The sequence below is a fragment of the Phytophthora sojae genome (assembly GCF_000149755.1).
Source record: "Phytophthora sojae unplaced genomic scaffold PHYSOscaffold_5, whole genome shotgun sequence".
Lineage (NCBI taxonomy): Eukaryota > Oomycota > Peronosporomycetes > Peronosporales > Peronosporaceae > Phytophthora > Phytophthora sojae.
The window spans coordinates 4,334,350-4,347,266 of NW_009258119.1; the positions used below are offsets into that span (position 1 = coordinate 4,334,350).

The 12,917-nt window shown below is 52.4% G+C and overlaps 7 protein-coding genes across 7 annotated transcripts; 5 read left to right on the forward strand and 2 right to left on the reverse strand.

The window, feature by feature from the left end:
- Nucleotides 1-3,472: 3,472 nt before the first annotated feature.
- PHYSODRAFT_507820 (hypothetical protein) lies at nucleotides 3,473-4,343 on the forward strand (the record flags this gene model as incomplete). The annotated part of the gene is made up of 2 exons (XM_009531152.1): nucleotides 3,473-3,820; nucleotides 3,915-4,343. The coding sequence occupies 2 exons, from the start codon at nucleotides 3,473-3,475 to the stop codon at nucleotides 4,341-4,343; spliced, it is 777 nt and encodes a 258-aa protein (XP_009529447.1).
- Nucleotides 4,344-4,744: 401 nt separating this feature from the next.
- PHYSODRAFT_506080 (hypothetical protein) lies at nucleotides 4,745-6,820 on the forward strand (the record flags this gene model as incomplete). Its single annotated transcript, XM_009531153.1, has 4 exons — nucleotides 4,745-4,958; nucleotides 5,035-5,384; nucleotides 5,464-6,139; nucleotides 6,552-6,820. The coding sequence occupies 4 exons, from the start codon at nucleotides 4,745-4,747 to the stop codon at nucleotides 6,818-6,820; spliced, it is 1,509 nt and encodes a 502-aa protein (XP_009529448.1).
- A 783-nt stretch (nucleotides 6,821-7,603) lies between these two features.
- Nucleotides 7,604-7,942, forward strand: PHYSODRAFT_447927 (hypothetical protein; the record flags this gene model as incomplete). The annotated part of the gene is made up of 1 exon (XM_009531154.1): nucleotides 7,604-7,942. A coding segment is annotated over one exon (339 nt), but the record flags the coding sequence as incomplete, so codon positions are not given.
- Nucleotides 7,943-8,604: 662 nt separating this feature from the next.
- On the reverse strand, nucleotides 8,605-9,741 carry PHYSODRAFT_561415 (hypothetical protein; the record flags this gene model as incomplete). Its single annotated transcript, XM_009531155.1, has 4 exons — nucleotides 9,357-9,741; nucleotides 9,131-9,254; nucleotides 8,811-9,051; nucleotides 8,605-8,746 (listed from the first exon to the last, which is right to left on the reverse strand). Exons 1-4 carry the CDS (start codon nucleotides 9,675-9,677, stop codon nucleotides 8,605-8,607), a joined length of 828 nt encoding a protein of 275 aa, XP_009529450.1. The 5' UTR covers nucleotides 9,678-9,741.
- Nucleotides 9,742-10,056: 315 nt separating this feature from the next.
- On the forward strand, nucleotides 10,057-10,572 carry PHYSODRAFT_286360 (hypothetical protein; the record flags this gene model as incomplete). Its single annotated transcript, XM_009531156.1, has 1 exon — nucleotides 10,057-10,572. One exon carries the CDS (start codon nucleotides 10,057-10,059, stop codon nucleotides 10,570-10,572), a length of 516 nt encoding a protein of 171 aa, XP_009529451.1.
- Nucleotides 10,573-10,915: 343 nt separating this feature from the next.
- PHYSODRAFT_333915 (hypothetical protein) lies at nucleotides 10,916-11,329 on the forward strand (the record flags this gene model as incomplete). Its single annotated transcript, XM_009531157.1, has 3 exons — nucleotides 10,916-10,950; nucleotides 11,071-11,122; nucleotides 11,198-11,329. The coding sequence occupies 3 exons, from the start codon at nucleotides 10,916-10,918 to the stop codon at nucleotides 11,327-11,329; spliced, it is 219 nt and encodes a 72-aa protein (XP_009529452.1).
- A 211-nt stretch (nucleotides 11,330-11,540) lies between these two features.
- On the reverse strand, nucleotides 11,541-12,842 carry PHYSODRAFT_508196 (hypothetical protein; the record flags this gene model as incomplete). The annotated part of the gene is made up of 1 exon (XM_009531158.1): nucleotides 11,541-12,842. One exon carries the CDS (start codon nucleotides 12,840-12,842, stop codon nucleotides 11,541-11,543), a length of 1,302 nt encoding a protein of 433 aa, XP_009529453.1.
- Between the last annotated feature and the right edge of the window lie 75 nt (nucleotides 12,843-12,917).

Genomic DNA, 12,917 nt, shown 5'->3' on the forward strand with positions numbered 1-12,917 from the left:
GGAATTGCGTTTGAGTATCAGATTTGAGAGACTCCAATCACGGTACTCCTCCAAACTGAAAACGAATCTGAAACTCAACTAAAATCGGTTTGCGAAAGTTCTCTATTGTTTTCACTTCAACAGCCTGGTACATCACTGCAGCAATGAGCTTTGCATCAAAACCTCTTGAGGAGCCATAATTTGATCTGCTAGTGATAGAGCAGCAAACATGCAGACGCGTTTGCAAACAAGACTTACAGTAAGTTAGCGTGTTGTGAAAATCACTCAGTGGAGCGGCCGCCTGGTACATCACTGCAGCAGTGAGTTTTGCACCAAAACCGACATCGATCTCTCACAAATGTACTGTGCCTCGTCATCGATCACGTGTCACGAATGGGGTAAATAATAATGATAATGTTGAGGTGGATTGAGTTACTGGCTCACGCCGAACTTATAATACCCCTTCCGCCTCGTATAGAATGGGGTAATTGGGGGAGACATCCCAGAGACATGCCCTCGCTGTGTGTGCGGTAGTAACTATTTATCTTGAGCTAAAAAGAGTTGAAGGACTTTCCACTTGTCGGATGCTGACTTGCACGCGAAGGTCTTCTACGGCCGCGGTTCGTACGTTGACAACGGGCGTTACTTAATTGTGCGTACACTTGACTGACTTATGAGTGATTCCACATAATGTGACTTAGGAAAGATGCCACGTCCGGCATCTCCATCTTGGACCAGACTGGAGGAAGAAACAACTTGAAGGTATCTGAGGAGTAACGCATCGATCCACTTATGCGAGAGGGAGTAAGCTAATAGAGAATTGAAGCATCATCTCGCAGAAAAAAAGTTTCCCTAAGGGTTTGTAGCACGTTATTTGTGTTCGTGAATAGCATCTCAACAAGCAACCTCTTTAAAATGGAGTCAGTAGTGTCAAGTTGACGCACCGCACGAGTTTAAATGACGTTTACGTACTCGGAAGTCCGAGCACATTACTCAGTACTCGAAAGTCCGCGAAATACTCAAATGTAAGGCGACAACGGGTACCCCCACTGGTGCAGCCGCAAATATATAGGTTCTGCAGTCATGCATGTGTACGCACGTTCTTCAACGACGAGAGCGATTCCTACCCAGCACAACGAAAGAGCGCACAGCTGATTCTACGTCACAACCGAGATGAGCTTCGGCGCATGGAGAAGAGCAAGCGGCAGATCTGGTGAATAAGTCTCGTTCTCAGCATACATTGCATACTTTCAATACATGTACCTATTTCTGGAAAAAGTTACATACGCAGTATCTTTTTCTGAAAAAAGGTACATGCATATTTTAAATACACAAAATTAGTTGAGTGATAAATATCAGTGATATTATCAGTGATAGTGATATCGTCGTCGTCCCACTGATAATATCAGTATCACTGATAGTGGTCCAAGATTGGATATTAGTATTAGTATCACGGATAGTCTAGAATTCCACTACTACTGAACGCTCGTGATAATGCATGCATTACTACGTATAGTCGGGTAGTATTATAGCTATTGCGTAGCAGTAGTTTCACTATTATTTATGTATCCCGAACGGGAATTGTCCAGGGGATATTTTCACGAGTACAGGCAGGGTTCTGCAGCGGCGCGGTTGCGTGTCCTACCAAAACAACCTCTCATACGACACCTGCCCCGTAATGCTAGTCGCAATTCACGGCTTTGGGCACGTTGATTGACAATTCGCTGCAAACCAACGCTTGAAGCTAGTATAGCAGCGACGGAACGACTGCAACGTAAGGTCATCCAGTGAATGTTGCCATCAGTTGCAGTTTACTCGGTCGTGATCAGTTGGCAAGCCGCCAGCCTACTTACGTGATCATCGCGCCAGTCGTTCCGTAGCTACTAGTAGTAAAAGGTGGTCACGCCGCTGACTCTGCGGAACAGTACAGTATGAATATTCAATATGCCGTTATTTGCGTCAATTTCTTCGGTGATAAGCATCACAGTGCAGTGTAATAGGTTTTTCTGACCAGATGTAATGCGAGTCTACCGTGTGCACCAACATTCCCAGATGATAAGGATGAATATCGTGACGGTGCCGACATGCAAGAACTTGACATGGCCACTGTATGGCGGCCATGGCCCAATCAGATGTCCAATACGTTTTTTCAGCGAATAAGCATCCCGTAGATCCCTATTTAGGCCAATCAACATGGTTAGGGGTAGGTATATTTGCTGCCGACACTATGCCGACGTATAATGCCGGCAACGCGGCCGAAATATGTATTCATCCCATAGGAAATCTAAGTAATATGGATATAATATACATATCTGTTCTGCTGCCGACAAGTTACTTAGCTTTTGTATTGCCTTTGACGAGCTGATTTGAGCCGTTTGCAATAGCGTTTCAACCATTATCACGAACTCAATCGAGTTTCCTGGGCACGCCTATCGACCTACCCATAACATGAACAAGCAGCACTCAGTGAGAGCTGCTCATTCAGGAGTGTCGCTCAGGCGGAGCTTGCTGCATACCGCACGAGCGAAGCGCTAGGATCCAATGCAGAATATACAAGAAAACCATTAATTTATTCCATTTATTATCAATAACTTATTCCTACTCAAGAGTACTAGACGCTAGTGGTGGGGTGTGACTGCGGAGCATTCCACCTGCAGCGATACCCCACCAACAGTGCCAGTCCACACAGCAGCAGCAGTACCCCACCAGCGTCGTGTTGTTGGTGCCAACACCAGCACGCAAGCCGCAGCAAGCCACAGCAGCCACGCCCTCCTCCTGCTGCACGCTTCCCTATGCTCGTCGCCTCCCAGCAGGTCGCTGCGCCCTTGCGCTCGTTTCCCTCCGCTCGATGCCCTTACCGCCCTCGCCTTGGCGGCTACCCTCCCCATCGCCCCACCTCCGGTCCGCCGCCTCTTGCCGTTCGCTCCGGTTCTCCTCCTCCTCCTTCCCGCCGTCTATCCTCCACGGCGCGGCCGTCTTGTCCTGCGCCGCCATCCTGGTGCCCACCGCCCTGCTTCAGGTAACCGTCATCGTCGTGCTGCGCGCCATCTTCCTAGCCTCCACCGCGGACCACTCGCCTGTCGTCGTGCAGCCTACCGCCGTCCTCCCAGACACCACCCACATCTTGGCAGGCGGAACTATGCAGCCCCCCCTTTTCGCCGACGTCCTTCGGCTCGCCGCCCTCCTTGATGACCCACCCGCCGTCCTTGCGGCCTGGCCTGCATCTTGGAATTGACATTTGAGTCAAATGATTTGACCAATAGATTAACCGCTCAACTAAATGCTTATTTCTACCAATCACGACGCTGTCGGCCACTGTCGGCCGCTGTCGGCACCGTCATGGTATGAGAACTCACAAAATCGATTACGACCGCGTTTTTAGAGCTTCGCAGCAGTTTTTTTTTCGTCGAACCCACATGAACTCGAATGCACTGCTTCATCATTCCTCATTTCTCTGCGACTAACACATTCCTCTCGCCAAGACTTTCCAACCATGCCGTCTGCTTCATTCAAGTCCACCGTCAGCGTCACACACATCACTACAGCCACGGCCATCTTGTCCATCGACGACGTCAACTTCTTGATCGACCCAGCCTTCGACAAAAGTGGCGACTTCGACCAAGAGGGTGGATTTGTACTCACGAAGACTGACGATCCCGCGCTCGGACTCGAGGACTTGCCTGTCATCGTCGCCATTCTCCTCAGCCACGAAGACCACGTCGACAACCTCGACGCATCCGGTCGCACAATGCTGAATGGCCGCCACGTCTTCACCACCCTCGACGGTGCCAAGAACCTCGCTCCCCGCCCAGAGTCAGGACCACGAACATCAGGCCCTGATGTTCGTGGACTGGCACCCTAGGTCCCAGGGCCTGGGAGTCCACGACGGTCACGCTGAACGGCATGCAGTTCAAGAATCTTGATCTTGAATCAAGATCACGGGAACGCCCACCCAGCATCTGCCTGGCGGAGAGTGCACGGGCTTCGTGCTCGAGTCACCCTCCTTTGGCGTAAACGAGGCGGACGGTCTGCCGAACGTTGTGTACGTGTCGGGCGACACGGTGCATATTCCGCAGCTGGCGAACGAGCTTCCGAAGAGGTACGACGTCGTGGTGGCGCTCATGAACCTCGGCAAGGCCATCGCTCCGCTGCCGCCGGGTCCTGTCCAGATCACAATGGGAGGCGTGCAAGCAGCTCAGCTCACTCGGGATATTGGCGCAGAGAAGATGGTGCCGCTGCACTTCGAGTCGTGGAAGCACTTCACGCAGTCCGGCGACGAGGTGCGTGCTGAGCTTGCAGCGGATGCAGCTGTGAAGGACAAGGTCGTCTGGGTTGTCCCTGGAGTAAGGTCAGTCATTGTGTAGATGGCTGCATCGAGACAAATCTACGCTATCGGCTGGGTGTAGTGATTGCTAGGACAGCAAAATACTTCCAAAACATTGATCGCTGCTATCGAAAGAATTGAACAGTTCCCCGTTTCCAGCGTAGATGTACGTATATGATCTTCCTTCACTCGGCGTGGAGATAGCTGTGTCAGTACTCTGAGAAACGGAAGTGGCTGCCACAAGAATGACGCTGCAAATACTCTTACTCGGTGAGTGACACTCATTGAGTACAGTATGGACTGTGAGTGACACTCATTGAGTATAGTATGAACTGTGAGTAACCCTAAACCCCAAACTCATCTAAATTTCCCTATAACTTTTCCATACAAAATGCCGAATACAAGTTACTGCGTAGTGCGCCAAGTCAGGCGAACCCTGGAATGGAGACGAAAACGCTGCTCAACGCGCTGTCGCCGCAGCTTCAGGCGCTGGTGGAAGCGTCTTTGGGGGCCAAGCTGCCGCCTCCCACTGCACCGCCTAAGCGAACACACCAAGCCCCACTTGCCCAAAATGAGGCGAAGACGCAGCCGGAGACGTCGAGTTCTCTGGACCCCACAGATCGTGCAGCGAAACTCAATCCGTCGGAGCTCTTCTGTCCGTCATACGTATCACGCATTTATTGTGCAATGGTCGATGCTGACTGCAGATTTGTTGGCGTTGTTTGCTACAGCTCTGAAGCACCCCGAGTCTCCTGGTTTCGTGGTGAAGGAGGGGTTCCTGGGGCGGCAGAACGCGTTGGCGGTGAGGGACGCACTGACGGAGCTGGCCCAGAGTGAGACGTTCCACGAGGCAAAAGTAGGCGCTGGAGAGAACGCCCGCAATGACCGAGCGGTGCGTGGAGACAAAATCCTCTGGATCCAGACTCCGAGCGACCTGAACGCCCCGACGGATGGCGACAAGGGCGCGAGCTCTGCGATTCTGTATCTTCGCAGGCAGGTGGAGTCACTTGTGTACGGACTCAAGAAGGTCTCGCCGGAGTTGGATCTGCGCAATGTTGTGTCGACGCAGTTCGCTGTCTTCGTACGTAGCAGCATCATTATGGCTAACGGTTGCTTTGGTTTGTATTGACGTGGTTTATTGTATTTTATTGTGTAATTAGCCAGGAGATGGAGCTCGGTTTGTGAAGCATTTCGACACGTACTCGAACGCACAGCGAGACGAACGGAGCGTGATGTCAAAGGATGGTTTGGTCCGCCTTGTCACGTGTGTATACTACCTGAATGACGCCTGGGAGCCTGAGCATGGTGGAGAGCTTCGCGTTCATCTGAAGGACTCCACACACTTACGAGGGTGTAAGTGGGACGTTCCTCCCAAGCTGGACACATTGATGGTATTCCGGAGCTTAGATGTCGAGCATGAAGTGCTGCCGACGTATCTTGAGCGCAAGGCTGTGACAATTTGGTATTACGGTAAGCCGCCAGAAGCTTCGTTACCTCAAGCCAAGCCTACAGAGACTAAAGGCATGGCTGTATCGCGCCCACTACCCTCGGTAACCGGTGAACAGGTCGGCCATGCACAACAAGCTTCAATTTTCGTCGCTATCCCGAGTTACCGCGACTCGGAATGCAGACACACAGTCGATAGCTTGCTAGCACAAGCGACATTTCCCGGTCGAGTTTCCGTTGGCATTTGCCTACAGGTGGACGATGACGACGATACCCAAGCGTATCTCGAGAACAAATACGCTACATTCCAGGCCCGAGTGCATCGGGTGGACTATCGGAAAGCTGCTGGCCCGTGTGTGGCCCGTGCACAGGCGCAGCAAATGTGTCAGGGTGAAAAGTACTACCTACAGATCGACAGTCACATGCGTTTCCGTCCAGGGTGGGACTGTTTCTTGATCAACGAGCTCGCAAAGTGTCCAGGATCAAAGCCCATTTTGACGACGTACCCACTCGAGTATACGCTCCCGAACGAGGTAAGGCTCAAGGTTTTTTCCGCGTTGGCCAATATTTCTCTGCCAATTCCTAACTTTGTGTTCTTAACTAACTGTAGATTTCAGCGGAATGTCGCCCCACGCTGCTCTGTGCGTCAGCGTTTGACGACCACGGGATGCTGCGCCAAACCAGCAAAGTACTTGCGAAAATATCTACCGAGTGGGTACACATATCGATTTTTTCAGTGCTCGCTGCTGCTTTACTCGGCTGTTGCGAGCTCACGCTACTGTGCATGATTTGATTTGTTTAGGCCGGTATCTTCTCTTTTCTGGGCTGCTGGGTTTGCATTCTCGTCGTCTGCAGTTATCGAGGAAGTACCATACGATGATTCGCTTCGCTTCTTGTTCTTCGGCGAAGAACCATCCATGGCTGCGCGGTTGTGGACTTCCGGGTGGAACTTCTTCGCACCTTCGGAGACTGTCGTTTATCACCTTTGGACCCGAGCGCATCGTCCTGTTTTCCAGGAGTTGGAGGATGAGGAGACCAAAGAGTGGCGTGCATCCTCGTCTCGATACGTGAAACACTTGCTGCGTTCTAACCCGACAGCGAAAATATTGGAAGATACCCCCCTTAGTGCGGGCAGATATGCGCTAGGGACAGAGAGGAGCTTTGAGAGCTACCAGAAGCACGTCGGCGTTGATTTTAGCACTCTAGATATTGAGTGGCGGGCGGAGTGGGGGGATCTTGACCCGATTCGCTTTGATCTGAAGAGCCATGCTGAGAGGACACGAACCCCCGCGTAGACATCGTGGTTTCCAACCTCTATTCACAAAGAGCAGTTATGAAGTGAATGCAGAGTTGAGTGAAGGATCGATTTAAGTGTAGCTTGAGCCGCATCTTGGTCAACAAATACGCAGGCAGCCTGGATATTCCACAATCGATGTATACTTCTGAGAAGCGAACGATTCTACATACGGCCGCAAGTGAGCATTTTCTGCATGAGCCATAGTTTGCGTCGCATACATGTAGTTTGCGTTCATACTTACACTCACGATTGCGACCTTCAGCTTCTCGTCTCAGGATGTGCTACATGTATTTCGTTGTGACGCCGCAGTAAACTGTGGACTCAAATGACGCCATGGTAGCTCCCGAATCCTCATTCCACAATACTTATTCGTCAAAACGCGCAAGCCTCCAGCATCCGGCACGAAGAACGCAATGAAACGATACGTGTCCGTAGTTGCGCTGGTGCTCGCGACTGCCCTTCTAGCAACAGCTAGCGACGCGCTCTTGACGGCCGCGGACTCCAAGCATGATTAATCTTCAGGACCCATTACAAGACTGAACGATCCTCCAAGAAGACTTCTAAGGACAACGGATGAAGCCAACACGGACGCCGAAGAGCGTGGAAACCTGGACGAGAAGGTGTTAATGAAGTTGAGTAAGCTCGCTGAGAAGATGGGGAAGCAGACATTGTCGAAGAAGCTGGAGCACAAAGCGTGGCTGAAGGCAGGGGCGAGCCCCCAGTCCAAATTCAAAGAGTACAACTGGAAAGGGAAGACTTGGGAAGAGTTGCAGCAGGACCCGACGTACATCCGCTACCTGGGATTCGACGAGCTGTGGAAAAAAGCTCAAGAAAAGAAGGGCACGCTGTATACTGTTGATGCTTGGATAAAGATGGCGAAAGAGGAAGCGAAGAAGAAAGGTGCTATTCACAACCAGTGAGTATTATTGTTTTTCTTCTGATCGTGCTATGATAGTGGCGTTCCTATGCTAAAGCACATTTTATCCACAGTTAGCAGTACGTACCTCCTTCGCTGGTGCATCCAACTTGGAAGGATCTTATATAATACGTAGTACGACCACACAGGAGGCACTTTGTTTACGGTTGTTTCTTCCACGTGAGCGGCTGGGTTGCATTTTCATGCTGTTGACAACAGCGACAGCGCCATATACATGAACGTCACGTACAGTGCAAATAGCAAATGTTTTTATGGTTTCGTCAATAATGACCTACGATATCTACTGTATGTGGTGGTTACAACCCACAAAACAATTTTGCTTGTGCCAACCTCGGATACATTGCACTTTGAAGCATTTCACGTCGTTGCGGGCGTCGATTGCCTAACCAATGCCGTTAATTGTTGCGCATTTGGGGATATGTGACTTCTCAGATGGCGGAGCTGTTTGCAGACGGGCAAATACCCTGGATTTTGCACTCGCTGCACCTTGGTCCGCGCGGAAGGCAAATGGTTTGTCCCAACCCAACGAGGAGAGGATTGATAGGGCCCCAGTGCTCCTTCGGCAACCAGTCCTCCAGCTCCTGCAGTAGAATCCCAGCGTCAAACAAAGAACACTCCAGATTACCAAAACCAATCTATCTCATGTACCGCTCGCGTTTTCTCTGGGTCCTGCGACTTTGGGTTGTTCTTGTTCCATGTTTTCACCCACTTGAGTCGATTGGAAATCCGATGCACATGCGTGTCAACACAAATTCCCACAGTACTGCGATAGAAGTTAGCAATTCAGCGCGTATGCCAACCAAACACTATAAGGAACGCAGCCGTACTTATTCCACGCGCAGTTCATGACAAGCGTCGCCATCTTCGGTCCGACTCCGGGCAGTGCAATGAGCCCCTCGTACGTGCTCGGGATATCGACAACATCTTTACCCTCAACTTCAGCCTGCTTGGTCAAGATCGCAGCAGTCTGCTTGATGTACTTTGCCTTGTGGTTGAAGAAACCAACAGGTCGAATCAGCTGTGCCAGCTCCTGCTGGTCGATCTCAAGCATCGACTCTATCGTCAACCCTGCGCAACGCAACAACGGTCGCCGCAATACACAACAGTTGGCAAAAGATACCGACAACATGTACAGCGTAAGCCGCACCGTGCTTAATGAGGCAGCCCATTGCCGCGGCGTTCACCGGGTCTTTCGTTTGACTGCTCATCATCGCCGCTATGAGCACGTGGAAGCGACAAACATGCGGCGGAAAGCTCTCGTCGAAGAATACCTGGCGGTCGTAAACAAACAAACAAACAAACAACTCAGCAAGACTCCACTCCGCTCCACAACATTGCAACTGCATCACTTGTACTGTACTGTATTGACGCACCTCACAGCCATACTTGTCCACCTCTGCGTCCTTGTTCGCCCGCATCTCCTCGATCCCTTTCAGAATTTCCCTCCAGCCGCTTGGCTCTTGGCGAGGCACGCGCGTCTTGGATTCCTTTGCCTTCTTGGCTCTCTTCTTGGGTGCAGCGTCCTGCTCCACCTTTTCCACCTTCTCTCGCTTCACGCCGACAGATTCCTCGGTCTTAAGCCTAACGCGACGTCGAGAAGGTCGCAAGGGCTCCTCCACCTCCACCTTCACGACCACAGGCTTGCTCTCGAGGCTGGCATCCCCGTCTATAGGGCCGCTGCTGCGTAGACGCATCCCTGCTAGCCTTGCTACGCTGCAGTCTGTGAGGCTGGAGGAAGCGAGAGCTCGTCGGAGAGATCGTCTCGCCACGCCTCAATAAAACTGCACCACCACAATGGCAATTGTAGGGTTTGAAGTGCTACAATTAGGGTTTTAAGTGATAGGGTCTGTCAGAATTAGACTAAACAGCTCTTAGATTTGCTCACAGATCACAACGCCGTTCACATCTCGCCATACGTAATGCAGCGCCTGTACATTTGCATCTCTGGATTGGTCCTTGGTGTTGAATCGTAGGTAGGAGGCGGTGGTGACGGTGTTTTGGTGACCAATTCATTTGACTTCGCACTCGCCAATTCACTGCTCAGCACACAAGAGGTCTCTGGAGACTGAGAGGATGCTACGGACCATTGCGCTGCTGCTCGTGTTTGCCCTCCTGGCAGCAGCGAGCGAGGCTGTCTTGAGGCCCACGGAAGCGGGCCAAGTCGAGGTCGCGAATAGGCTTAGGACCAGTCCGAAGAGGCTGTTGAGAGCAGCCAGCACGATTATTGACGACGAAGAGCGAGCGATTATACCAGTAGGAGAGCAGACACTGCTGAAGTTCAGCAAGATCGTGGGGAAGAAGGGCATGCAGACTCTCGCGAAGAGGCTGGAGGGCAAGGCTTGGGAAGTGGGAAAGAAGGCGGACCACAAAGCGTGGCTGAAGGCAGGAGCAAGCCCCCAGTCGAAATTCCTGGAATACAAGTGGAAGGACAAGACTTATGAAGAACTGCTGCAAGACCCGAATTATATTCGCTACTTGGGATTCGACGAGCTGTGGATGAAGGCTCAACACAAGAAGGGCACGATCCAAACTGCTGAAGCCTATTTGAAGAAGGTGCAAGAGGACGCGAAGAAGAAAGCTGCCGGGTAAAATATACAACGTATAATTCATATTGTAAGATTGGCTATTTCCCTTATCGTTCGTTCCTGCACGTGAGCGTCGCGGACACGCGTTGACAGCACCGAGCTCGTACTAATACGAAGGCGCTTACCGGCACAGTTTTCATATACATGATAGTTTTGGCACTTCCTCATTAGAACTGTTTGAGCTTCTTTGCTTTCCACGACCAGGCACTTCGTCAGCATTGTTGTCCACCAGCAAAACTTCATAACGTATGGAAATGATGATAGCTTATAGGTGTGCACCACATCATACTTTTATTTTATATCTCCAATTTGGGAGTCGCAATTATTCATCCAGCAGCCGAAGAGCGATGCCGACCGCGAACAAGGGCGTCCTCGTGAAATGGTACGCGCGTGGGTCTCTGGGTGCGATTAAGATGTCCACCACATACAGTACTTCCGTGTACCTGCCTCGTGTCAGCCCTCGATGGCTCTGACCCACGACATCTTGTCTGTATTTTCGCAGCGACCCGGCGACGAAGCAGTATCTACTGCATCTCAACGAGACAGCAGTGCAGGTCGGTGAATTCGGGCTGAATCGCAGTAAATTTACACTAAAACTGACGTGTATGGATTGCAATATTTCTCTGCAGCAACGCTTTGTGATTGAAGATCTGGACGACAGGCATCTATTTATTGTGCCAGACCCCAAGGTCATCGCCTTCATCGAGAAGAAGATGGACGAGTGGAACGAGAAGAACACATACCAGCCACCCACGCAGTAACCCAGATACAGCCCTCTTGCGCCGCGATTGATATTCCGGAGCTACCTGTGCAGACCGAATACGAGGTTAAAGATCAATGCACACGACGGCTGCTCGGTTGCTATCTAAGAAAATGGACACGGTGGGTCAACTGGATGGCTTGGTTGGTATATTGTTTTTAGGCAAAATTGCACTGGATATCCCTTCTATCTGCTACAGCTATTGCAGAGGATCAGTGGGTGGGGTAGAAGACACCCTTCTTGACCACGTGCTCGATGGGAGGGTCGCCCATTTCGTAGATGATCTGCTCCCACTGGTTCGCGCGCATCAGCACCAAGTCACCCTGCTTGCCAACTTCCAGACTGCCGTGGGTAGCCGAACGGTTGATCGACGCAGCAGCATTGATGGTTGCGCCCACGAGAGCTTCCGTCATGGTCATGCCGAACTGCACGCAGGCCATGTTCATGGTCAACGCCATGGAGAGGCAGTGTGCGTTCGGGTTGTAGTCACTGCCGAGAGCCACGGGGACACCAGCAGCGATCATGTCACGAGCCGGAGGGTTGGGCAGCTTGAGGATGAACTTGGTCGTCGGCAGCAGCACGGCGAACACAGGCTCCGGCTTGTGGGCAGCCATAGCCTGAAGATCCTCGGGCGTCAGCATCTCACAGTGAGAGATGGCACGAGCGCCCAGATCGGCAGCCATTGTGCCGGACTGCATGGGGTGCATCTCGTCTCCGTGGAAGTTGATCTCCAGTCCGGCCTTCTTGCCAGCCTCCAAGATGCGACGAGTGTCGTCGTGCTCGAACACGCCCTTCTCGCAGAAAACGTCGATGAACTCGGGCGAAATGTGGCCGTCCTTCTTGGCCTGCACGAGTGCCGGGATCTGCTTGTTCACAATGTCGTCCGTAGCAGCGGCAGCCGTCATTCCGTCCGGAACCGAGTGGCCACCCAGGTAGTTGGACACAATCTCGACCGGGTGCGCGTCATCATCCGTGGACGCAGCGTGCAGCACGCGCAGCATCTTGAGCTCCGTGTCGGTCTCCAGTCCGTAGCCGCTTTTGGCCTCGATGAGCGTGGTGCCGCAACGCAGCATGCGGTCCAGACGCGTCCGCAGCAGCGCCGACAGCTCGGCCTCCGAGCTCTTCTTGGTGTGGCGCACAGTGTTATTGATACCGCCGCCACTCTCGTGCACTTCCATGTACGTGGCGCCGGCCAGCTTCATGGCGAACTCGTTGACGCGGTTGCCGCTCCACACCGGGTGCGTGTGCGCGTCCACAAAGCCAGGCAGCACCACCATGTCACGGGCGTCCACATCCTTCTCGAAGGTCACGGGCTGCGGCTGAGCGCTCAGCCACTTCTCCACGTCCGCAGCGGGGCCGACGGACGCGATCTTGCCGGCCAGGTCCACGACCAGCGACGCGTTCTCGAGCACGGCCAGGTCCTTCTGGGCGGCGCCGGCCTTGAACAGTTCGCCGTGCGCGCAGACCTGCACGATCTGGCGCGCGTTGGCAATGCGCAGGCGGAAGGAGCTCATGGCGGGGGCAGCAACTGATGGAAGGAGGCAAAAGCGCGAATGGTGCGTCAAATCGCCCACGGCAAGTACGTGTAC